This window comes from Camelus dromedarius, chromosome 11, assembly GCF_036321535.1.
Source record: "Camelus dromedarius isolate mCamDro1 chromosome 11, mCamDro1.pat, whole genome shotgun sequence".
In the NCBI taxonomy this organism is placed as follows: Eukaryota; Metazoa; Chordata; class Mammalia; order Artiodactyla; family Camelidae; genus Camelus; species Camelus dromedarius.
Genome location: NC_087446.1, coordinates 48,331,656 through 48,357,660, shown reverse-complemented (window position 1 = coordinate 48,357,660; position 26,005 = coordinate 48,331,656). Strand labels below are relative to the sequence as shown.

General features: G+C 36.7%; 2 protein-coding genes and 1 long non-coding RNA gene across 13 annotated transcripts in view; 1 reads left to right on the top strand and 2 right to left on the bottom strand.

Annotated features, from left to right (window-relative positions):
- The window catches only part of PPHLN1 (periphilin 1), a 119,189-nt gene extending 105,112 nt beyond the window's left edge, over positions 1-14,077 (bottom strand). For 3 of the 5 annotated variants that reach the window (XM_010974974.3, XM_064491783.1, XM_010974982.3), the window contains exons 1-2: positions 14,001-14,076; positions 1,907-1,998 (exon numbers count right to left, since the gene is read on the bottom strand). In XM_010974974.3, coding sequence (XP_010973276.1) covers positions 1,907-1,978 — 72 coding nt within the window. In that variant the 5' untranslated portion in view covers positions 1,979-1,998; positions 14,001-14,076. Of the gene's footprint in view, positions 1-1,906; positions 1,999-13,529; positions 13,754-14,000 lie in introns of those variants that run through there. The other 2 variants (XM_064491784.1, XM_010974949.3) reach the window with 2 other exon arrangements.
- A 47-nt stretch (positions 14,078-14,124) lies between these two features.
- ZCRB1 (zinc finger CCHC-type and RNA binding motif containing 1) lies at positions 14,125-23,884 on the top strand. 3 transcript variants are annotated; one of them, XM_010974937.3, is made up of 8 exons: positions 14,125-14,256; positions 15,352-15,437; positions 17,427-17,455; positions 19,235-19,346; positions 19,676-19,783; positions 22,174-22,286; positions 22,389-22,464; positions 23,278-23,884. In XM_010974937.3, the coding sequence occupies exons 2-8, from the start codon at positions 15,354-15,356 to the stop codon at positions 23,407-23,409; spliced, it is 654 nt and encodes a 217-aa protein (XP_010973239.1). In that variant the 5' UTR covers positions 14,125-14,256; positions 15,352-15,353; the 3' UTR covers positions 23,410-23,884. The 3 variants fall into 3 exon arrangements, with proteins under 3 accessions (XP_010973239.1, XP_010973230.1, XP_064347855.1); XM_010974928.3 differs by having other exon boundaries at positions 14,131-14,308; XM_064491785.1 differs by lacking the exon at positions 14,125-14,256 and adding an exon at positions 18,151-18,187.
- Positions 23,885-23,994: 110 nt separating this feature from the next.
- Positions 23,995-26,005, bottom strand: part of LOC105084738 (uncharacterized) — a 38,404-nt gene continuing 36,393 nt past the window's right edge. For all 5 annotated transcript variants that reach the window (XR_010383222.1, XR_004140134.2, XR_836736.3 and 2 more), the window contains one exon: positions 23,995-25,920. This is a non-coding gene — a long non-coding RNA (uncharacterized LOC105084738). The remainder of the gene's footprint in view (positions 25,921-26,005) is intronic.

Below are 26,005 nucleotides of genomic sequence, written 5' to 3'. Positions count from 1 at the left end.
AAGTCTCCCTCTACCTCCTCGACTTCTCTCTCACTTCAGAGAAAAATAAAAGGCTATTTGATATGAACTTTCTCAAATCCATTCTCACACAATGATCTTACTAGGGATCTGAAGGGCACCACTTATTGGTCATTATGACCCTGATAAACTGGTTATTCCCATCTTAAAAATCACTCCTCCCCAGCTTATTGAAGCCATCTCCCTTACTGAGCAATACCCTCCAGGCAGGTCTCTGTGCTTCCAGTTTTAACAGCTCTTTAAGCCAACTTCACTGCAGTGTGTTCTATCCCGTAACACAGCACGCACACATAGTGCAGAATGGTGTAACAAAGGTTGTGCAATGTGACTCTGTCCATGACTGTATCATATTTCCCACTGTTGTCTTAAAAAGTCTATTTCTATATATAAATATCTACATTTTATGGCTTCTAAATCACGCTCCTGGGTTCTATAAATGTTGTACCATTCAACACTCAGAACTGTTTTGAAGATTAAGAAGTTTATACATAAAACTCCTCACTTAACAGTAAGCAGGCACTAGTTAAATGTGTAATTACAATAAACTATCATTTAAAGTAAGTCATCCCCTCTATAAATGTACCTTATTTTATCACTTGGAGCCACATAAATGTGTTAAAAAAAAAAAGAGAGACTAATTAGAAAAGGAAAAAAAAGGCAAACCCCCAAATCAACAATAAAGTAAAACAAACCCAACTATATATTCAGTTAATGGCATAACCCCAGGGAAAATTCTTTTAGGTATCTCAAATCCCTAATGGCATATATGCCTGGGAGGCACCCTAAAAAAATACTTTTTTAAAAAAGTCATCCCTTTTCCCATCCCTGCATTAGTCCTACATCAAGTCTATCACTTGTTTGTTCTTCTAGGTAAACTATAAAATAATCTTATCAAGTTGAAAAAAAATTTTAATTGAGATTTTGATTAGAAACATAAAGGTTATAAATTAACCTGGAAAGAAATGACATTTGATAATAATTAAGTCTGTGCTGCCCATTCTGACTATGGTAGGCTTCTTCATTTTTTCCACCTTAAATTATTTCAGATTAATCACAACTAAGCTGTAACCTAGGCCAAATAACAACCATAAAGATAACACCCATCTAAGTGGATTGTAGGATTTACTTACTATATAAGTAAAAAGCAAATAATACATAAACAAATATTTATGTCCTTTGATGCCACATAATGAATCCATAAGAGATCTACCACACACCATCACTATGAGCCCAATCTCTTGGTGCTCAGAATGGGCCTATGCAAATGTTTAAGGCTGACAGCTTTTTGACCTTCCCCAAACCCTCCCTTGGGTCTCTACAGAGGATTCTGAGGAGAGTGAGGAGAGTGAGCGTATATCCATTTCAATAAACACTGAGCTCCTACTATGTGCCAGGTACTAAACACAGTGCTGGGAATACAATAGTACATAAAACAGTAAGTCCCTTGAGAAAAGAAAAGGACTGGCTCAAAATTCCCAATTCCCAGAGCAACAGAGACAAGTGGTAGATGAGCAGACCAGAAACCACCTACCTGCCCCTGAGCTGCCCCTACTTTAGAATTTTGCACATCCAATTTGCAAACATTTTTAGGAATGCAGCAAAATAGTAGGAGCAGGTGTTCAAAAACTTGTTAACTGGTGGTCTGAGCTTTATCAAACCTCAAATTTTCTTCACAAATTAAATTCAACATAAATCCTTCCTTTTAGAAATTTAAACAAGAAATCTAAAACACAGATTTTCTACATAAATAAAACGTTAGCTTTTATTTTCCCACTTTTGACTTTTAAAAGATAAGCTTGATCTATCTAAATTTCAACCAGCTTTGGTATTATATCAAATTCACTTAGACAGTAGGTTCTGAATTATTCTACACATAAAAACAGCTTACACTGGGGTGGCTTCGAGGAGGCACTCTTTCTCTTGGAAGTCTTTCATAGTCATATCGTCCCTCAGACCACATTTCATCTCTTCTGTACGCCACTAAAGAATAAAAAAAGAAACCAAAGAATTATGGGTTTTCTGTATTAGGAAACAATAATGAAGATAAGGAAGAAGTACATGATTAGTTTCCAACACAAATATTTTCCAGAGATACTTCAAGGAGAAAAAATGTAAGTGACTTTAAAAAAAAATGATTAAGGCAATTCTTCTTCTAAACAATTCTGAAACTAAAAAAAAAAGAAAGAAAGAAAAGGAAGAAAAGAAACGAAAGCGCCATCTTCCTTCTATTTCCAAGGCTGTTTACAGTTTTGAAAACCTTGTTCCCATCAGTTGTGGGAAGATCCAGAAGACCACAAATTTTTCATTCTCATAGAGTAAAAATTGGAAAAGATTCATTTTAATGAGTAATGTAAAAGGCTGATCAGCAAAGCTCCTCATGGATGGTTTCTGCAACAGTAGTTTCAGCTTCTCTATATCCTTAGAGCTTAGTGTCTCTCCGTATGTTCAATGAAGTGGTTTTAGCTTGAAAAAAGTACTAAAAAACAATCTTGTAAAAACAAGACAACTCAACAACCCTGACACAAACCACTCTTGATTTTGTTCTTAATGCTATAAATTTACTATAATGCAAAGACACCTTCATAAAATTTGACATTAAAATATAAGTTCTGTCAGCATTTTTGACTTTTGGGATGCAGAGAGAGGCTTCCTGCTTTGACGGAGAGCTGACACATTCTGGGTAGAGGGCTCATGCAGTGCGTTACAGAGTCCTGATGGAAAAGTATCTGTGAACAGGCAGACAAGGCAAACGAGAGATGAGAAGAGAGTGCAGGAAGCAGCCTAATGCTCATTTACATGAAATGATGATATAGTAGGTGAGGGGTTGGCAAACGTTTCTGTAAAGGACCACATAAATATTTTTGGCCTTGCAGCTCACAGGTGTCTGCCACAACTACTCAGTTCTGCTATTACTTATAGACACAAATACATATATAAAAGCAGCCATAGGCAATATATATAAATGCATGAGTGTGGCTATGTTCCAAAAATTTTACTTATAAAAACAGGCAAGCAATCCACAGGCAGTAGCTTGACAAGCCCTGGAATAGATGACAAATGGTGAACAGGGCAGAACCAGCCTAGGACGAAGTAATCATGGAGCAGGTTAGAGGTACAAACCATCCCAGGTACAGGAGGATCATGAGCAAAAAGTGAAAATGGGACAGGTACCGAGTCAGGGCCTTATAGTACACTGAAATTAAGAAAACAAGTCCAGATGCACAGTCCACACGTCTCTGAAGAAGAAAAATATTTCAAACACACAGGTCAAGAGACTTTTAGTGATTCTTTCTGATGTAATACTCAGCAGGAAGAAAAAGTAATGGACAGCCCATTTTGGCAGTACAGAATTGTAGTAGTTTAGGTTAGTTTAGGCCAAGGGAAAAATAAAGGCTGGAAGATGAGAGCAATATTTTTAACACTATCATAGTACAATCAACCTTAATTTTCTCTGAAGAAAAAAAAAAAAAAGCCTGTAACATTTTCTAATACAAACAAACCAAATCAAATAAACAAACTAACCAAAGACCCCTAGGGAAATCTTAATTTAAGTTACAAATTTACTTTTAACATAAGGCATAAAGCAACCTGAATTCTAACTCTACAATCAGACATCATTAGCAATGTTATTTCAAAGTAACCAGTCCTTTGATGGACGCTTAAAAGGAAAAAAAAAAATTGTCAACATTACTTCTCCTCACCCACCTTTATTGAATCCAGGCTTCAGTAAAAAGGTTTTACTATAAAGACAGCGTTAGATTTTATCTTACTTAAGATACAGGACAGAGAAATAGTAACAGCAACAAACTGAAATCAAATCACAGGAAAAAAATCAACAATCCAAAATAAAAATGGACGAATGATATGAAGACAGTTCACAAAAAAGTAAATACAATGGTTCAATCTTTTGAAAAGATGTTCAACCGTTTTCAAAATAAAGAAAATGAAAACTAAAACTATAATGGAGTACTAATTTTCACCCAAAGCTCTGCAAAATTCAAAATGTTTTGACAAGAGTAAGAAAAGCAACATTCTCATACATTAATGAAGGAAGTATCATTTGGAATAGACTGGGAACAAACTAACAGTATCTCTTAAAAATGTTAAATGCACACACGCTTTGATCTGGCAGTGCTACTTCTACGTATACTTACACAGGTGCACAGCAAAGATAGAAAGCAACCTAAAATGTCCCTCTGGAGGATACGGAAGAGATAGTGTTGCACATTCACGTAAAGGAATACTTGCAAACCATTTCAAAGAAAAGTTATGCCTATATAACAATACAGAAAGACTGCCAAGGTACACCACTAAGTAAAAAAAAAAAAAAAAAAAGAGTAAAGGGCAGGTTAATATGTAGAGCATGCTGACACATTTGGAAAATAAAAAGGCAGGGTATGAATATATATATATACATTAAGCACAGACTACTTCTGAGAGTATAACCAAGCTTGCCTCCGGGGAAAATGGGGTGGCTGGAGTACAGGAGGGTAAATATTTTCACAACATGTTTTATACATTCTTGTATCTAGTATAAAGATAAGTAACTGTTTTTAAAGATCCTGAAAATCATTCAGTAAGTGTAACATAGCAAATGATGGCAAAATTATGAATATAAATTAATGAACTAAAGGAGAACATAAGTAAAAATAAGATGTAGTAGTTAATGAGAAAGAAAAATAAACTACAAGAGTTTTAAAGAAATACTATATAGCTTCTTAATTGGATATAACACTACGATATTGAACTTTACTGGCTTCCCACAAAAAAAAAAAAAGTGATAATAATTACTATACTACTTACTTGAGTCCTGTCAGGAATCAAATTTAAAGTTTTCAACAATCTCCTTTGGGGAGGGGAAGGGCAGATACAGACCTAAGGATTTGTGTCTCTATTTACCAATGGAGAAAAGTAATTAAACCTGCATTATGTACATAAATAAAACTCTCGAAATAAAAAAATCACACACCTTAATAACCAAAACTTCCTGCAAACACACTTTTGAAAATAGAAGACAATATTTTGACGACCAGAGTCTACTCAAGCTTCATAAGAACAAAATTATGTCAAGAGACTTCTAGACGTAATTTTGCCAGTTGAGAACTGGACGGGGCATCTCTCTTATCCTTTCTCTGAAAGGACTGCACTAGACATTTAAGGTCATTATTACCTAGAATATCAAGACCACTAGCTTTAAAATATCTCACATATTGAAAGAAAATCTGGCATCCTTAGTCTGGCAATCCCTATAGTTTTATATTGGCAATAAGTGGTCCCATGTTCAGAAGTAATCCCAGTATCAAGACAATAATCATCAACTCATCAAAGAACACTAAACGTATTAGGTATTATGTTTGATGGAGAACTTTAAATGACTTTCCCTTAAAGTATATGAAGTGCATTGAGCAGGCTTAAGTAAAATGGGGGGGGGGGGGGTAGCATGTGCAATTCATGACGGAAACTGCAAATTTTTGAAATATTCCTACCTTTTAAAAAAGTGAATCTAAATCTACTCAAGCCTGTAGCTCCACCTACCACTTTACATGAAATTCAAAAAACAGAGGAGTGGCTCACCTAGAAAGATTAGACTCACCTAACTGCCATACAGAGACTTTGGGAAATGCCTCACTAGCTGAGTGCAGAAATAAGACTGTATTGATAGTCTTAAACTTATAGGTCACTCCTGATCTAGTTGTCTTTTTCTGCCTGGCAGTTTGGAAGACAAATAACCAAAATTTTATTGTGATTACCTCACAGTATTTCTACTTTAATTAATCAATCTGCAACTTATAGAAGCTAAAAAAAAAGCAGCCAAGAAAGTAAAAGTATATAAGTGATGTAAACCCAGCAACTGGAAACAAAATAGCTAGAACAAGGCAAAAAAACAGAAATATAATCATATAGAAATTCAGAATTGCATTGTCTAGAATATAGATCATCAAGAGACAAGAGGCCAATTAAATTCACTTGTGGAAGAGTTAAATCTGAACAAATTAATCAAAGAGTTAAAATCCAGAAATGTAGAAAAAATCAAATTTATCTGATGGAAAGTTATTTTTTAATATGTATGTTGTTTCAGTTTGGGAAAATGAAAAGCATTGGATGGTAGTGATGGTTGCACAGCAGTGTGAATGTACTTCATACCACTGAACTGTACACTTAACAGTTAAAGTGGTAAATTTTATGTATATTTTACCACAATTTTTAAAAATGTTTTTTAAATGTAAATTTTTCTGGCATCAAACTCCTAACTGAATTTGTTGAATGTAACAATCAGTTCTGTAGGGCATCAATTTGTATTTTGAACTTAATTTCTGCTAGAGACAAACAGTATCCATGAACCAGCGACACATTACACTACTGTTACCACAACTTCAATTCCTACAGTCAATCATACGACAATTCTGCATATACCTGGTGATGCCCCAATGAAGTATTCACCTTACCAGGAGCTATGGAAATCACAATTTCAAGTAAAAATGTTTAGTAAATAGAGTAAACAAATTCTCTTTACCTTAAAAAGTTAACAGTGTTTTTAAAAAATCTTAATTTAAAATTTTAATTACTGTACACTTAGGAATAATTTTATAAAAGGAAATTACTTCCCTTTAAAAATAATAAAATTGCTGAAGTATCTATTTTACAACAATTAAACATAAACACTAGGCTATAAAATAATCTTTAATCAATTATTTCATTTTTTAAGTTATCTCTTACTGGTGAGTATACTAAAATACTAATATCTTAACAGAATCTGCAGGTATTTAGTTTTTAAATGTACTCTTACCATACTTATACTGCTTTTACAAAACAGCAATATCAGAATATAATGCTTTATTATTATCTAAATTACTATGTATTTTCAGAATAAGAATATAAAAATAGCAGAACACAATATAATGGTGAAATTAAACAAAGCCTGGTGTAGCAAATAATTAGCACCCACTATAGAAAACACCCCCCCCAAAATTAAACAGCACTGGTGAGGTCCATGCCAAATTATTAAACTTCTTTTACACTTAAGAAATCTATATAATTGGGGAAGGCAGGAATATAAACAGAAGATTCCATATGCAATATCGTACCGTTAGCAAAACAAAATAGAAGACACAGTTTGATGATTACGTACAAAAGACAGAAATCAGGCTGTAAAGAAGATGGGCTTTAAGCTGGATCTTCCATAAAAATCAGAAAAGAGAAAAGGTAGTAGAGGAGATGACAAGTGTGCAGTAGGGTAACAAGGGAAGAATATGCTAATAATCTTGAATTCAAATGATTTTTTTTTTTTTGGTAATTTTCAAAGGATTTTAAAGTAACTGGTGAGTAGAGCAACCTTCTGATTAGCCACACGTTTATGACATTACCCAGATGTAGGATGTTGACCCATCCTGCGACTAGAAGCCTATCAGCTAAATTTAAATAAAGGTGCTCTGACTCCCAGTGAAGTGATCATGTTACTTATCCTGTCATCACTTCACTAATCTCCCATTAGCGGAGTATCAGAAATACTCCAGGAAAGTTCTCTGATCCAATAGCATATGAAAATTGAAGAATACAACTGAAAACTACAAGGCCTCTCTACATGACAATTAGACAAAGAAAAGAATTAGAATTCAGTGTGGAGAATGCAAGCTTCATTTAGAGGCTTACTAATAACTGGTTCTAGATTATAAAGATCTCATTATCCTATGCCATAGTCAACAGAGTATGTTTAATACACTATTGTGGTATACTCATGTCTAGATGCTATTTTTTTCCATAGCACTAATCATCTAAGATACTGCATAACATTGATGCATATTATTGGTCCGTTGCTACTAGGACAACAAACTGTAGGAAAGCAGGTCTCCACTCATTGATTAATATTAAGCACCTAGAACAACGTGTACAATGTACGTGCTTATGGAGTAAATCTATTAATGCTGGTAATATGCTCCTTCTAGATAAATGATTCCATCTTGACTCCTTTCAAGAGGATCTCTCATAGCACCTCCAACTCAAAATGCCAGAACAGTTCTATAGACCTCTCAGAAACCTGCCTGATCTCCTGTCTTCCCCATTTTGGTCAATGACACCATCAGGTACCTAAAGGCCCACATCAGAAACCTGAGTCACACAAGACCTAAACTTTACATATCTAAATAAGTTATTTCTATCACCTCAATACATAAAGCACATGTATCTACACTTCCCTATCCCTGCTACCAATGTCTTTGTTCATGGGTTTTTTGTACATCTACTTTTTTATTGAGGTACAGTCAGTTTACAATGTTGCATCAATTTCTGGTGTACAGCACAATGCTTCAGTCATACATGAACATACATATATTCATATTTATATTCTTTTTCGCCATAAGTTACTATGAGATATTGAATACAGTATAAACAAATAGTTGTTTATCTATTTTATATATATTAATTAGTATCTGTAAATCTCAAACCCCCAATTTATCCCTTCCCACCCTCTTCCTACCTTGGTAATCATAAGTTTGTCTTCTATGTCTGTGAGTCTGTTTTTGTTTTTTTTTTTTTTTTAAGATGCCACATATAAGTGATATCATATGGTACTTTTCTTTCTCTTTCTGGCTTACTTCACTTAGAATGCCAATCTCCAGGTCCATCCATGTTGCTGCAAATGGCATTATTTTATTCTGTTTTATGGGTGAGTAGTGTTCCACTGTATAAATACACCACAGCTTCTTTATCCAGTCATCTGTCGGTGGACATTTAGTTGCCTCCATGTCTTGGCTATTGTAAATACTGCTGCTAGGAACACTGAGGTGCATGTACCTTTTTGAATTAAGGTTCCCTCTGGATATATGCCCAGCAGTGGGATTACTGGATCATATATGGTAAGTCAATTGTTCATAAGCTCTTAGTCGAGCCTTTGGACTCCCCAACAGTAGAACACTGGTCTCCCTGCTTCTGATGTCATCCCTTCCACCCTGCAAACTGTAGCTACAGTATTCATTCTGATAAGACACCTGATTTAAAAATCTCTCAGTGGTTCCCCATATCCTAAAGAATGACGTCTCAAGCCTAAACTTGAAAAAAAGCTCATTTGTGACCTTGCTTCTACCTTGCCAGCTTCACCTCCTTCAATCCCCCGACCCTCTCCAGAACCTCTAGACAGATCAAACTACTTGTTCTGCAGGTGTGCCACTATTTCTCCCCACCATATCTTGGCAAGCTTTTCTCCTGCCTAGAATATCTTTCTTCTACTTATCTGCCTTCACCCCCTACTCTTCCTTCAGGATTCAGCTCAAATGTAAGCTTTTTCTATATTCTCCACAAAGAATAAAGTGTTCCTTCTTTGAACCTCTTAAAGCACCCTGCTATAATAGTACTATATAATATCACATTGAATTTACTTTCCTTCTTCTCCTCCCTCCCAAAATGAACAGGCAATGACTGTGTACCTCTTTTATTTCTGTTGCTTAGCAGAGTAAAGGTACTTATTAAATATTGGCCAAATAAACATATTATTCATATAACCACTATATGAGCCATTCTGGGGAACGTAAGTATTAGTTTAGTTATTCAGGAAGCTTTCAATGAGCACTATTAGATTATGGCTCCTGTCACACATCTCACGATACTAATGCCACTTCATTTTTGAGCAAAAGGTACCAATGAGAATCCTTTAGGTCTAGCACGTCAAGGGGTGATTCTCAATCCTGTCTACGCATTAAACTCATCTAAAGAGCTTTTAAAAATTACTGGTTGAGTCAAGATGGCAGAGTAGAAACTCACAGCTCACCATCTCCAACAAGTACACCAAGAATCACATCTACAAACCCACTGAATCGCACAAAACACCTACTGAACTCTGGCAGAATGTCTCTCACTTCAAAATACAGGAGGATTCTCACAAAATTCAGTAAACAACAAGATTATATTGTATAGCACAGGGAACTATATTCAATACCTTGTAGTAACTTATGGTGAAAAAGAATACGAAAATAAATAATTGCATGTTCCTATATGGCTGAAACATCATGCTGTACGCCAGAAATTGATACAACATTGTAAACTGACTATACTTCAATTTAAAAAAAAATACTAATGTCTAGGCCCTGTCCTCTGAAACCCCTACAAAAATTGCCTGGGACACTTTCTAAGTCTTAAACTTTCTCATCTTAGGATAAGATCCATTTATGTTAAAGCAAGGTAAATGTATACAAGAAGTTTTTAAGGATTGACATGAACCTAAAAATTACACAATACATAATTCCTCCTTGAAAATGTTTAAAATTCCAGACATCTAAAACAAATTGAATTTTAGAATATAATTAAAGTCTGTGAAAAAAGAATTAACATTGATACCAATTTAAATGGTCAAAATAAAGCAAAGAATCCACAGGAATTAATCACTGTTCAGTGCTCAAGGAAAGATTAATACAGGAAACGGTAGTTACGAAAGCCAAGGAAATTTAACCAGAATCTTGAGAGATGGCTTAAATGTGAATGAACAATAGTAAATGGGAGAATCTAAGAAAACTGAAAGGAATTGGGCAAGACAAAACGTGCAGAGAAAGAGCAGAAGATTTGCATTGCAAAGGAATGGGAAATAAGCCTGCATAGGTATTCATTTCATTCAAGCTTTCATTTCCTCCCCTGAAGTAGTTACTAATCATCCCATTCCAGATAAAACATCGAGACTCTGAAAAGCTCACATCCCAGAGCCCTGTGAAGCCTAGAATGAGCCTCAGGCCTGCATGACTTTAAAGCTTAAGCCCTTTGCATCATATCACACTGCTTCACAGAGCAAAAAGGCAAGGACAGAGAGAACAAATTCAAGGGCATTAAGTGACACAACAATGCAAAACACTAGAGGAGAAGCTCCTTGTAGGCTTTTAAACCTAGAAATAAGGTGAGAGAAAAAAGTCATTCCAGAAGATTAACCTGGAAGTATACAAAGTAGATTAAAGGTGAAAAAAGCTAGAGGAAAGATCACTGATTGCTTCATAATAAACAATAAAACAGCACTGTTAAGGTACTGCATTCTCTACTAGTTTCACAACTTACTTTTCACCGCTTTAAAGAAACCTCTTTTATAAGCCCCTCTGTACTGTATTAAATAGTAATAGATTCTTGATTGTTCATCATAAGTGATCAAGTAATGGAAAGTTCACAAATAGGCAAAAATACCAGATGTTTGCCTGTGTATAAAATTTTCAAATCTAAGTCTCATTTTACATCTGCATGGAGGTTAGAGTCTTGTTTGGTCAGCCTCCTTCCAGTCTTTTGCCCTCCATTTCACTCTTAGAAAAGGATACTCAATTAGCTTTGCTAAAATCTCATTCATATCTGGTTTCCCCGATCAAGAATCCAAATAGTTTCTTATTAATTAACTGTAACAAATCCAAATTTCTCTGATCTTCATATGCCCTGTTCTACCATCTCTTCTAACCTCCTGTTCTCTCCAAAGGGATCATTCCTGCTGTGAAGGAAAAGCCGGGCTGGTCTAACAAGATAACTCACAAGTCTAGGAATGTGAAGGAGAGGCTGGGCTGGACTCACAAATCTAAGTATCAGAATACTGATCTGAGTTCTGCTGGACTAACTTGTAAATCTAAGTTAATTAGTGTTGGTTTGCTGTTCATGTTTTTTTTGCTAGCCAGCTGGATTTTCAAAGACACATATCTGGCTTTGGAATGTTGGTTTGCTGCCTCCCCGCCTCCACTTTTGTGATAATGATGCTGCTAAAGCTGTTCCATGCCTATTGGCCGAATACCCCAAGCTTGTACTTTACCCTATAAAACCTCAAGCGCATGTCTTGGGGGTGCTCAGAGCTTCAGAGCAGAAGCCCCTCTGAGCCCGCCAGCGTAATACATCTGAGTACTTCAACCCTCCAAGCGGTGCTTGTTTCTTGGCTGGCCTGTCGTTTCCGTAACACTGCCAGCTTCCTGTGTCAAAGTAACAAACAGTATCTTGGAGCTGTCTGACTTATTTCCCAAACCAAGACCTCTTTCCATTCTTTCACTCAACTTCCAACTATCCATCGAGGCCCAGTTCAAAATCTATCATTCTCCACAAAGCCCAATTCTGAACCCAACAACACCTATAACAGATCCCAAACTAGTGACTCAGAAACCACATGCGACTCATGTTTGGCCCAGGTGTCTTCTTTTTAGTAAAACTTTATTCCATTGACCACACTTAAAAACTGGGAGGTAGCACTTTAAGAAACTGTATTTCTAACTTTCCCTGAAAAAAACTGGATGCTCTGGCAACACTGGGATCATACTGTCACGCAGCCACAATCAACTGTAGCTGAGTAGCAGCTGACGCCCTTTGCAAGATTTTTACAGTTTAAAGTCAGGAGATGACACATCTACTGCCTAATTTCTGAGACTGTACCTGCAGCAGCTGCAATGACTCAAGAAATACTTGACTGCCTGTTAGGTCCTGGAGTTACAAAAGTAAACGAGACAAATACAGTCACTCTCTCCCCCATCAACAGCCTAGCTTGGTAGCAAAGACAGAAAGAAGCAGTCAGGACACATCTGATAAATGCTACTATGAGGGCAGTAGAGGGCACTTAGCACATGGCAAGGATTCCTAATTCTGTCCATGGGAAGTCAGGGAACACCCTTCAGAGAAAGGGACTCAACTGAGAGCTCTTCAGCGGGTGTAGGAATTATCCATTAAAAAAGTAGGGTAGGAGTCCAGGAAACCAAAGACCGCAGAAAGAAAAAAGAACTTTTGCAAAGACTCTGAGGGAAGAGAAAAGTATTGAGAAACTGAAATCAGTCCAATACAGCTAGAGCCGTCACTCAACCTTAAACGCAGATGCCGGAGAAAAGACTCAACTGAAAGGGCTGAAGGGAAAAAAAACAAGTGTCAGCTGGGGTGAGGAGATGAAAGAAAATTTCCATAAAGAGGCTGAATATGTAAGAGTTTATTAAGCGGAGAAGAAAGGTTTCAGAGGACACGGTGGTTGTGTTGAAGGGTGAAATGCTGAAGAAAAGGAGGGAGAAGCAGTGAAAGCCTAAATCGAGGGAGAGGGAAGCACACAGCACCACAGGGGTGAGGGTGTAGCGCAGAGACCAAAGGGGCTTACATCGGGCGGTAACCAAGGATAACAGGGATATGAATGTGAAGCACGGTAGTTTTGGCTGGCCACCCGTCTGCCAACAGAATGAGTCCCAACGGTCCTCTGGTGGACGCGGAGGCATTCCAACCTCTCAAAACTCCATTGCGCCCTGGCGGGGCTGCACTTCCGTCTCTCTAGAAGACAACGGCTTCAGGCCGGATTGATTGTGCAGGGTCCGGGAGAGGCTCTGAGTTCCAGGCTGCTGGCACGCAGGCTCCCAGACAGTGGTGAGAGGCCTGGTCTGTGTGTGCCGGTGGGTGGAAGTTAAGTATAAACTACCTGGCATTATTTTCTGATTCTTCTGAAGGAATGATGGCCCTGCACACAGTCAACTTAAAGAAAAATCAGCGTGTGCCCATTATAGCTTTATAGGCAGAAAAAAGGTGCCAAGAAGTTTAATAGTTGTCCATACCAGTATTCAAGATGAGTCATTCTGTGAATCCGAGTGTCCCCAAGTTGACCTTGTCTCCCCGAAGAGACTGAACTATCCTCCGGAAAAAAGGCCTGTTTTACACTTTTTTTGGTAGCTTCCGAAGTGCCTAATCCCGAACTGAGTACGTCGAATACATTCAGTAAAATGACCGACTTCCTAACAGATCTCGGGTCACTGAAGTCACCTAGTTCAGTCCTCTTTTTGCACATTACGGCGCTAAAGAGAAGTGAACCTATACCACAGCCTCAACACTTTCCTTTATTCCAAACTCCACTGCGTCTCTCCACCCTCAACCGCAGAGGCAGAACCGGTGCACGATTCAAATGCAGCGGGAGACGCCAAGTCCCGCCGCGGAAACGCCCGTCCGCCCCGCTCCCCGCTTCCCAGTGTAGCGGCCCGCGCGCCCGCCCCCGTCCCCGTCTCCGTCTCGGAAAGGTAATATGCGCTCACCGACTCTGGGCCGCCGGGAGACCCCGTAAGTGTAGTCGTCCGCTCGTCGCCGCGCTCCCAGCAGGCACTTCCGGCGCGCGTAAAGACGTCAGCAGCAGCGCCCGCCCCTAGCCCCGCCTCCGGGGCTCGGGTCGGAGGAGAGCTGGGAAGAAGAGGCAGTGCTGCTACCTTCTCGTCCACGGCGCCTGACCCCTCCCGGGACCCGTGATGCCGAGGCAGCTGCGAGGGGCGTCGAACAGTCGGGCTTGAGCCCCAGGTGAGCTGAGGGCTCGCGCTCTTCTGGTCTCCCTGGCCCGCCCCACCTGAAGGTAAACGCCTCTTCAGTTGCGGCCTTTCTCTCTGCGGGCCCCTTCCCAGACCCAGCTGCCGGAACCATTTGTGTCTCTCTCCCACTACCCTTTTTTAATTACAGGACGTTAATACCTTTGCCTGCCCTCGCCGTTCACTCCAGAACGGCTAATGTGTGAAGAGTTTCACGTGGAAGCTTTTAAAAAGCGACCTGTGATGCTGAGTTCCTTAAGTTGTCTAAATCCCCCCAAACATCCCCAAGCATCAAGCAGTTTTCCCGTTATATCGCGAATTGGCACGACTTACAACCAGTATTTTGCCATTCGTGATATTAAAGACACACCACACATTCTTTAAATCGAAAATTTGAACTTGGTTGAGTCTGATACAATTTTCACAGATAATTTGCTGACTTTGTTAAATACGGTATGAAAATGAATTACAGATTATATTTGTACGCTTGAAAATACTTACATAGGTCAGTACTCTTCCGGGCCTGAAAATTTCATATAATAAAAGGTATCATTTCATAATTTAGCAGTAATGTGAAAAATTCGTGATTTGAAAGAACTTTATTTACATCATCAAAGTGTGAAGCTAAAATTTCTTCCTGACACCACTCCAGAGAAAAATATTAAGGCTACCGAAAAGGTCCCCAACCAAATTAGTGAAAATCAATGGCTAAGGTTCTTTCTGAGTGCCCAGGCTTTTTCACAGGTGGGTAGGCATATTGGAAAGCACTTTCTTGCAGTTAAGCTGAAAGGGAGGCTAAGAGTAGCCTCAAAGTTTTTCCTTCATCTGTTTTGAAACTCACCTCTTGACACCATACTCCAGCACTGAAAGGGTTAGTGTAAAGAATCTACTTGAAAAGAAGACCAGAAAACTTTTAAGTGGCATCTGGAGAAAGGGAATTCCTTAATTCAGGCAACTGGAGTCATTGTTCTTAAGTATAAAGAAGTTAGGAAGGTTTATAAATCTGACGTTGCCTACACTATTGGTTTTACTTGGAATGAAGAATACCTGGTTTAAATTGCTTCTGAGTTTGTTTGTTTGTTTTTCTCAGAAATGAGTGGTGGATTGGCCCCAAGTAAAAGCACAGTGTATGTATCCAACTTGCCCTTTTCCCTGACCAACAATGACTTATACCGGGTAAGTTTTTGTATTAGTACGGTTATCTGCGGACTTCTTTATTTGAGATACAGATGTAGCTTAAGCAAACAGATCTCTTAGGCAAAATTTTAAATATGTACATTACAGTGGATTTAAATCGTTAATACCAAAGACTTCTATTGTAAACATAAGTAAGTGGAAAAAATTAGACAACTTCTAATTTCCAAAGAGAATTTGCAGTGCTTTATAGAGAATAAGGAGTTTTTAATAAATACAGAAGACACAACTAGCATAATGAAGTTGATCTTTCTGCTTGCTTACTTTGCTTTTGAAACTTGTAGTGGGGTGGAGGTTTTGGAGGAAAGGGCCGATGGAAGCAAAACAGGTCCCTTTCTTATTCCTCAGATTCTTAAAGCATATCTTACTTTATGTATGTGGCGAAAACTTAACAGTTCAATAAGTTTGTTTTCAATTCACGATAGGGGTGATGGGAGGAGAAAAAAAAAAAATCCCTTCCAACATCTTCCACCTCTTTACAGAGAACAAGATTTCCAGCTGCTCCTGTCCTGCAGATGGGTGGTTGGAAGGAATGACATGAATCCTTTCTTTCAAGTGTGCCCTCTTCTCTCTGCTACTTTGGGTAGATGTTAAGTAGAGAGATTCTACATAGGTGATACATCACACTTGATTAATTAAGATAGCTTGAGCCTCAAAGAACAGAGAAGAAAATGAACTTTAGCTTCCGTCTTTATACCAAAATAGAGACATTTCTGTATTTACTGAACACTTACTGTATGCTGAGCACTCTTACAGGTACCAGGAACACATCAGTGAACAAAAAGATGAAAATCCCTTTTGGCACTCACAGTGTAGCAAGCTAGAGAAGCAATTTGAGATATTAAAAAGTCAAATGATATTATTTGTTAGATAGTAGGTTAATGCTAAGATGATAGGTGCTAAGGAGACAAAAATAAAGTAGGAAAGGAGGGTTATTAAATGTTAGGTTGGGAATAGGGGTGAAATTTTACTTTGAGAGGTGACTTTTGATTAAAGAGCTGAAGGAGGTAAAAGGCAGCTGTGCAGATGTGTTGGGGGACAAGCGTTTCAGTCAGCCAGTAAATCAGGTGGAGAGAAGAGGAGGGGCAGTCAGAGGTAAGCCCATTGAGGGGTGACTTACAGGGCTTGCATAGATAATGGTAAGGACTCTGAGTAAAATGAGAAACCATTAGAAAATGTTCTATAGAAAACTATCTTTATTGGTCTTCAGAATTCAGTATTACTGACACTGCGATTCAGTTATACTATGTTCCAGCATTACACAACTTCATCATAGAACTCAAAAATTTATTATTATTGATTGCATATATTAATGTATCCTGAAAGACTTTTCTACAAAGCATTATGTAATAAATAGGAACTTTTAGTATATAGGTGCTGGCTGAGATGGTAGAAGTAGATGAGAGTGCTTGGAGAGAAGATGTAGATGAAAAAGAGAAGAAAGGGCCACCTGCATATCAGGGTGGGCAGAAGAAAGAGACTGAGGGGAATGAATTTTTCATTATAGAAGCTTTTTGTTTTATAAACAGTCTAAGTAAGGATCTGTCTTCTGACGCAGTGATTGCTTGATGGGGTGTGGGGTGGGCGAGGAACAGTAATATTCCACAACATTGATATTGGAAGCACGAAGTTTCCCCGGAGCTGTGGTGGGTTGATAGTTGCCATGGATACAGGACAGGGACACAGCAGCAGTCTACCACCCATGAAGAGTGGTTTTCCCCTCAGCTTGCACTCTTTTGTCAGAAACTTAAGAACTGAGGCAGGTATTTGTGATACCAATAACAAAATAAAAGAATATTATTCTAGTCACTAAAAAAAGTGTATTTTCTAGGGCCTGCCTTCTGGACTAGAGGCTAAAAATTTTCATGAACTACAACAAAGAATGTGGTCATCATATATAAAACGTGAAAATTTAATTTTTTTTATGATTTTAAGTTAAATTGTAAATTATTATGTGGTCTTTTGTTTCAGATATTTTCCAAGTATGGCAAAGTTGTAAAGTAAGTATTTATATCAAATTTTAAAACTTCGTTTAAAAGTTTATCTGAATTTACTTCTCCATTATTTTGTAAATGGAAGTAGATTTACTTTTTTTTAATAAAACATTTGAAATAACAAGAAAATAAAAATACTACTGTTAACATTTCATGGGTATTTCAGTTATTTTTTAAATATATAAACATGGATAGATAATTTTTTTTAAAGACTCAATTCTGTACATGCAATTTTGTTGTCTTTTTAATGTGACATTATATCATAAATGTCTTTCCATGTACTGTAAGGATACATCCTTGTATTTAATGATTTCATGGTATTCTTTTATATATCTTTTATATATATATATATGTAATTTATTTAAACAATGTAATTTTGTACCATATTACTAAGAACTAAAACTGATTTGATTATCCAACGTAAGATATAAATTAAAGGCTCTGATTAAATTTTACTTTGGTTACTAGAAGGTGTATTATCAAGTATACTACAAATTATCATTTGTCAAACAAATGGAATGTAAAAACAGATACAGTTGACTCTTGAACAATACAGGGTTAATCCGAGCATAAAGTAAACGCAAAATACTGTCATTCTAACTATCTTATAACTGATATATGCCCTGGCATAAATTTAAAATGTACTTAAAATCCCAAGAATTTATAGCATATTTATCTTGACTAGTTGCTTTTTCTTATAGCTCTTGTTAAACAGTTGAAGTTCATCTGCATCCTAAGGTTAACTTCATTTAAACTTACTTCTATATTAAAAAATCATCAAAATGCCCTGTCTTTACCATGTTTGTTGCAAATAGTGATTCTCCAACTCTACACTCCCTGTGCATTAACTGGTCATCCCTTAGCATTCTGCTGTAAGCAATAGCCCTCCTTTCTCCTCCACTTATTTATTTATCATCAGTATGGACTTACGAATTCCTTTTTTCCTGTGGTTTATAATTCATTACTGTATTTAATTACTTTGGTACCGAGATTGTCCTCGATTTGGCCAGTGGGCACTCCCTTCAGCTGGCTTCTCTGTTCATGTGCCATGCCCCATCACTTCTCTTTTTTTTTTTAAGTACTTCCTTTCTGACATAACAAGATATTCCCAGTTCATCCTGTACTTACCCTATCCTCGGCTTGGAATCAGCTATTTCTCCAAAGAGCCCTGTTGAATATTGTTTTTTCAAACTGTATTTACTGACTTACGATGAGCAAGGTATATGTAAGGGATTAGGAGAAAAAGCAGGCTCTGTGATCTTATCACTGTCCCTGTCACTTAGGTACCTTGTGGTATGGCTAAGAAGCTCAGAACTGGAGATTCTTTAAAAGAATGTTAAGAATATAGTTAGATTTTAAAACCTATGGAAAAAATAATTTGAGTAAATCACTTTTTGTGTAGGAGAGAATACTCAGTTTCGTTTTTTTCCTGCAGAATGGAGGGAGTTAGTAGAAAAGAGGAATTAGGCTTGCCCTTCAGGAGCCCGTTGTCTCTGTACTCTCTTACTTCATCCTTCAACCTGCGATGAATGTTTGATTTATCAGATACTCCTAGTCATAGCTGTGTTCACTTGTAGTAAACCAGTATCACACTTTCATTTCCATTCTTCTTGATATGCCATGACTTTGAGGAGATAGCTGTTTGTGAAATGTCAAATGTATTGTCTCTTACTTACTCTGTAAATTTCTTAACCTTTTTGAACACTTGAGTTTTCCAAGAATTTATTCATGTTTTATTTTTTGCTGCCTCATTATTTTTAATTGGCTGTTTGTTTATGCTTTAAGGGTAACAATAATGAAAGACAAAGATACCAGGAAGAGTAAAGGGGTTGCATTTATTTTATTTTTGGATAAAGACTCTGCACAAAACTGTACCAAGGCAATAAACAACAAACAGGTAAGCCATTCATTCCTGACAAGGTTTTTAACCAAAAGCCTTGGTGCTCATCCAGGCTAAAAATGTGGGGATGCAGTGGATGGTCAAGCCTGATGGATATTAGTGGGTCCTGAGGGTATTTTTAACTTCTAGAAAAGAAAATAGGTCAAAACTGTACTGGTAGAAGAGAAGGAATAACAAGACAGAATTTGTCACACCTAAGTAGGCAGTTGCTAAAATAATCTAAAAAATAAAATGGAATTGAAGGTTTTAAGAAATGGGATCCAATAACCGCAATTTAGGTGTCAATGAAATACATCCTTCTGCATTTACATTTTTCTCTGGCCTAGTTATTTGGTAGAGTGATAAAAGCAAGCATTGCTATCGACAATGGAAGAGCAGCTGAGTTCATCCGAAGGCGGAACTACTTTGATAAGTCGAAGTGTTACGAATGTGGCGTGAGTATGCCTAAAACAGTGTAATTTCCCATTGTTTACCTGAAGGCATTTCCCACATCAGTGTTTTATTTGGGCCCTCCAAAACTTCTGGTTGGCTAAAATTGGGTTATGAAGGTTGTTTTACTTTGAGACTCTAAGCTCACATAAGTAAACTCAACTGAAATGGAGTATGTAAAGATAACTTGAGTTGGGTAGACAGAATGGTATTTTCTCCAGTTTCTAAATCTTTGAAAATTGTTAGATTAGGTAGTGTTAAGACTAGTTACTTATATTATTGTCTGAAACATTTTAGTGACCCATAAATTTTTGTGTTTCTATAATATTTTGCCAATGATTAAGCATCACAGTTCACTTAAAACATTATCACATGACCTATCTTCTTTGGATATTGTTTTGAAAGGTTTTTTTTTCCCCATTAGTACTGCTAATAGTTAAGTAACTGGACTATACCCAGATTTTCTTATTTGGTTCTCATCATCTGTTGTTACCCATTTAAACTTTAGGTAATTAAGGGAGATGTACAGCCACAAAATAATTTTGCATGAGACCCATAATGGTATCAAAAGAATTTCAGTCTGGGTCTCGTTGTCTATTTCATATATATATATACATATACATATATATACACACATACATACATATACACTCTCTCTCTCAAAGCAGGATCCAGAGGTTAATGGGGAGCTTTTTACTGAAGAGAGGATTATTGAGAGATACTGCCCTGGCTACAAAATCATGTGGAAGATAGAAGGAAATGGATTGGGGTCCTCTTCCCCTCAAAATTATATAGATACACAGATAGATGGGCGGGTGGGTGGATAGGTGGATGGATGGGTGGATGGCAAGAGAGAGCAAGCAAGGCCCTGGGTACATTCTGTCAACTTTTGTGATTGTGACATCTAAGTTAATGTTTCAGAAACTGTGTTCCAGAGTCCTGAGTTTTGTTTGAAAAGAAAAATAAGGAAGGGAGGCAGGAGGAGCTGTTATGATCAGATAGATACGTATGTTACCTACATATTGACACTAAATATTACGTTATCTGAGAACTCCTGGATGAATCTGTTCGTCTGTCTTTTTTTGTTAATGGAGCCATAGATTTGTTATATTATACTTTGCACATTATATTTCTTAAATTTTCCCCTCAGAAAAATCTGCTTACATTTATTTTAGCCTGGTTTTTCCCAAATCTACTTCACTACTAAACCTCCCATTTTTTGTGTGTGGGATGTGTTGACAGCTTTTTGTATACCATTATTCCAAAAACAGTCTGGAAAATGCTTCTCTAAGTACATTCTCTCAGCATTTCATTAACAATGACAGGTCTTGGGTTCAGCCATGTCCCCAGGTAAACAAAGTACACAGTTGATTTGATGCTTTGTGAAGTATACTTGAAACGCATGATTATTTTTCTCTTCTATTGTTCTAATCCTGGCTCAGTCTCTCCCCACACCCTCATTCTCACATATTACTTCTTAAAGTTATTTTAGTAAGCCGATATACAGATTCATTGTCTTGTTTTACAACTCAAACAGTGTTATGGCTCAGTATAATATTATGGCTAATCCAGCACTGTCAAATATGAATGTATGCAAGCCACAAGTGTAATTTAAAATTTTCTAATAGCCATATTAAAAAAAGAAGCAGAGTAAAAAAAAATTAATGTTTTATTTAGTATAAAATTTTATCATTTGAATTATATAATTAATATTTTTTTAAATTGCAATGTTTTACATTCTTTTCTCATACTGTCTTCACAATCCAGTGTGTATTTTAGTGCATATCACTTTAGACTGGTTCTCAGTAACCACAAGAGAATTACAGCCAGTGGCTACCATCAGTGGACAGTGCAGATAGAGTCTAGATATGAAAGAGGTAAAAGGAAATGAATAGGAAAATTGAAGATTTTTAATTTTTTATTTTTTTAAGAAGGGCTTTTTAAAAATCATTTTTAAAATAAATTTTTTTTATTATTATTACTTATTTAATAGAGGTACTGGGGATTGAACCCAGGACCTCATGCATGTGCTTTACCACTGAGCTATACTCACATTCACCCCCCAATTTTTCATTTGTTTCAGAACAGAATGTTAAACAACATCATGGAGGTTAGGAATAGTTTTTTCTCTATTTTATCATAATAACTTAAAATTTTTACACTTAACATAGATGGTCCATTTAAATTTTGAGTTGTTTTATATCCTGAATCTTGAGATATCATAATCTCTTCTAATTATTGAAGTAATAAGTTTTAATTTCTTTGTGTATATTCCCAATGTGGCAGCATTCTTTTTTAAGTTCTAAAACATTTTATTCTTAAGGTACCACCAAGTTTCTGTTAATAATACAACAACACAGTATTTCTTTCTTTCCATTTTAATGGCAAACAAAAGGAAAGTGGACACTTAAGTTATGCCTGTCCTAAAAATATGCTTGGAGAACGGGAGCCTCCAAAGAAGAAAGAGAAAAAGAAAAAAAAGAAAGTTCCTGAACCAGAAGCAGAAATGTATGTACATCCACTTCACTAAATATATTATTGTGTTGCCTCTGTCTTTTTACTGTTGACCGAGTGCATTCTGACTTTTTTTTTTTTTTTTTAATAATTTAGTGAAGAAGTAGAAGAAAGTGAAGATGAAGGGGAAGATCCCGCTCTTGACAGTCTCAGTCAGGCCATAGCTTTCCAGGTACTAGATAGTTCTTCTAAAAGGCACCGGGCAGCAGCTACCTTGCATCAGCAGTTCTACATTCCTGTCTTACTTTGTTAGTTGTCTTCTCATGGCAACCTCTGTCTTTCCACTCCACCCCCTAAACTTCAAGAGATAGGCTCTTTCTTTAAGACCTTTAGAGCAGTATGATGGAAGGGTTCCCATTGGTTCTTTCTAGATTTTAAGGGCCCCACAACACTTTTAATATCATAATCTGTTTTCATTGTAGAATTGACAGACTATTTGATTAAAGTGAATTTAGCCCAATGGGAAAGATTTTACTAAATCACAGATACTATTTTAAAAGAAGCTTCATTTCACAACAAAACAGAAAACATATTTTTGACCATTGCAGGTCCTAATACAAGTATATGAAACATTTTTTGAAGAAGGGCGTATAACTTCCTAATTTCATATAACCAGTTATTTTGTTTTAATGTAGCTGAAAAATTGTAAGTGCGTACATCAATTTATTTTTCCTTTTAGTTATCTAATGTCGAATTTTATGTAACATTCCCACGTCCAGCAGGGATGGCAAGTAGGCTTTATTTCATGTGCCTGTTAATTAGTAGAAATTGCCTGGAATAATTCTGAGTAACATGCTAAGACTGGGGCAAAACTTAGGAGTCGGAGAGTGGCACCCTGGTGGAGCAGAATTGTCTGCGTGGGCTAGGAGGTGGAGAGTGCCAGCACTTGTGCTGTGCTTTTGCCATGTTTTGAACTAGTGCACCATGCATCATATTAAACAGATTCCTGACTGTGTTTTGTTTTGTTTTCTGAATCATGTTACAGCAAGCCAAAATTGAAGAAGAACAAAACAAGTGGAAACCCAGTTCCGGGGGTCCATCAACATCAGATGATTCAAGACGCCCAAGGATAAAGAAAAGCACATACTTCAGTGATGAGGAGGAACTTAGTGATTAAAATTGTATTTATTATGTAAATATCATTAAAATTTTTTTCAAATCTTGCAGTACCAAGTTCAGTTGGGAGTAAAGATTACTTTTAGAACTTGAACATAAGAACACTTAGTACCAAATAGTTTCTTACTTTAAAATAGTTCATAGGAAATTGAAAAGTAATTTTAAGGTATCATGTTTCTATCTTGCATCAAGATTTGCTAATAACCATTAATCTTGAAAATAGTTCATTTGAGTATAAAAGAAAACAATACTATCATAATAATGCTATTGTCATCTCAAGAAAAAAGATAGATTTTTAAAAGATTTGTTTGAGAAGTTCATTATGAAAGTTTATTCCTGTCTGATTGGTTTACACGAGGACTTCAGAAATAAACTTCACCTTTAAAACAAAAACTTCATAAAGACTGTGAAAAAGTTAAATGATTTATTATTATTAAAGATTAATAAAACTTTCTCAAGAGAACTTTATTTTTAAATATTGGTGTTTTTGCCATCTTATTTCTTTTAGCTTTATCCCAATCTGGATACATTGTAATTACCCACAAAATACAAAGTGAAGTAGCTCTCAGAGGCTTATAACCAAACAGCAGTAATTTGTCCTGCCTTTGGCACCAAGTTCCATTCCCCAGAAGCAGCCAGCTGCTTTAGCTGTTTCTCTTCACGTGTATATATATCTATTGCTAAATAAAATACATAGATTTCTGCCAATTAATACATAAAAGGATAAAGGAGGATATTTCAATCTCGTTTACTTCCCCCCCACCCTCCTCCCTCTTCCCAATATGGCTATGTTAAAATTTTTGGTTAAATCCATATTTATTGTTTATATTTTCACCCATTGAAATACTGTTCACTTCAGAACCAATGACTGTGCTATGATTATATTTTCCCTAGGGTTAATAATTGCCTCATTTTTTTCATGTATTATTTTTCTTTGTATTTACGACTGAATCTCCCCATACGTTCTGCAGATGGTTACACGAGAATATGATTATGGAGCCTTTTATTTCCTGCTTTCTATATTTCTATACCAGTGAGTGCTTTTGAAAAGAAAACTTACTAGTTTCTTAATTACTAAAAGCAATAAAAATATCTCTACTTTGAAACCACAAAGGCAATGAAAGTGTTAACCCCTCACCATGAAAAAAATCTAGATCTCAAGTGAGGAAACCAGACAAAATGACTGAATGCTGGACTATTCTGTTTCACCCATTAATTCATCAAATTTAAAATGAGGGAAAAATTGGGGGAAAAAATATGGCACAAAATATAGGAAAAGGTTCACATGAATACCTTAAAATACAGAATAGAAAATGAGCTAGTGGCCTAAGCAATATAGAGAAAATGAAAAATATTCTTTACCAGTTATTAAAGACTCTTAAAACCAGTAGAACCTTATTTTTACCTAATTAAAATTAGTAGTAATGAAAATGACTTAAGAATACTTGTATTATAAACTTGCTAATTTCTGAAGGGTAATTTAACAAGTATCAAATAATAATTATGTTCTATTGTTTGAACCAGAAATAACATTCTCTTTTACCATAGAGTTCTAGTCAGAAATACAGGTATTTATGTACGAAGGTATATACTGTTACTTAAAATTCAAAACAATAAAAAATAAAGCATGATACATAAAAAATGACTGTTAGGAAGCGTTAAAATGTTTCAGAGAATTCCTAATGGTTTGAAAAACATTCAGTATTTAATGGCAAATGCAAAATCCCTGCTACATATGGATACACAGGCATATGGATGGCAAAAGTCAACCACTGAGGTAGTAGCGGCCCAACAGTTGAGACTAGTGTCTTTTGACACTGGTTCCTGTGGCCATGTTGCCATTCAGAGCTGATGGCCTTGGGCACTGACTTAATCTGAGTTACTGAAAAATATAAAGGTCAAAAGGTGTGAAGAACACAGAAGGACAAATACTGTATAATTCTTACATGAGGTACCAGAATAGGCCAGTTCACAGAGACAGACAGAACGGAGGTCACCAGGAACCAGGAGAAGGGGGACAGAGTGTTGGTGTTTAATGCGTGGAGATTTTGTTGAAGATGATGACAAAGGTTTGGGTATGGATAGTGGTGATTGCTACACATCACTGTGAATGTACTTAATGCCACTGAGTTGTATGCTTAAAAATGGTTGAAATAGTAAGTTCTATGTATATTTTACCACACAAATGTACAAGCGTAACTGGTTAAAATTTTGTGTAAAGAGCAGTCAGGCCACCAGGACCCTCCCTACCACCCCCCAATCATGCTGCACCATGATACCTGCAGTCTCCTTTTCCCGCCAATGTCCAGAATACATCGGATAGGCTCATTTCACCTCAGGCAGGGGGCCGCGGGTGGGGACGCATAGTCCTTCCCAGGAGAAAAGACACACAGACACTGGAAATTTGGGACCTCTTAACAAGTCGGTTCAACAATAAAATCCCTCAAGTCGATGCCCAAGGTGGTGATGGTGGTGGTGATAGATGCTTCTGATCAGCTTTTAAGGGCTTCACCTTCGAATATGAACACAGACCAGCATCAACAAGCATTTGAGGAAAGCCTCAAACACAGTAGAGACCCAAGTGACCAGACGAAAAA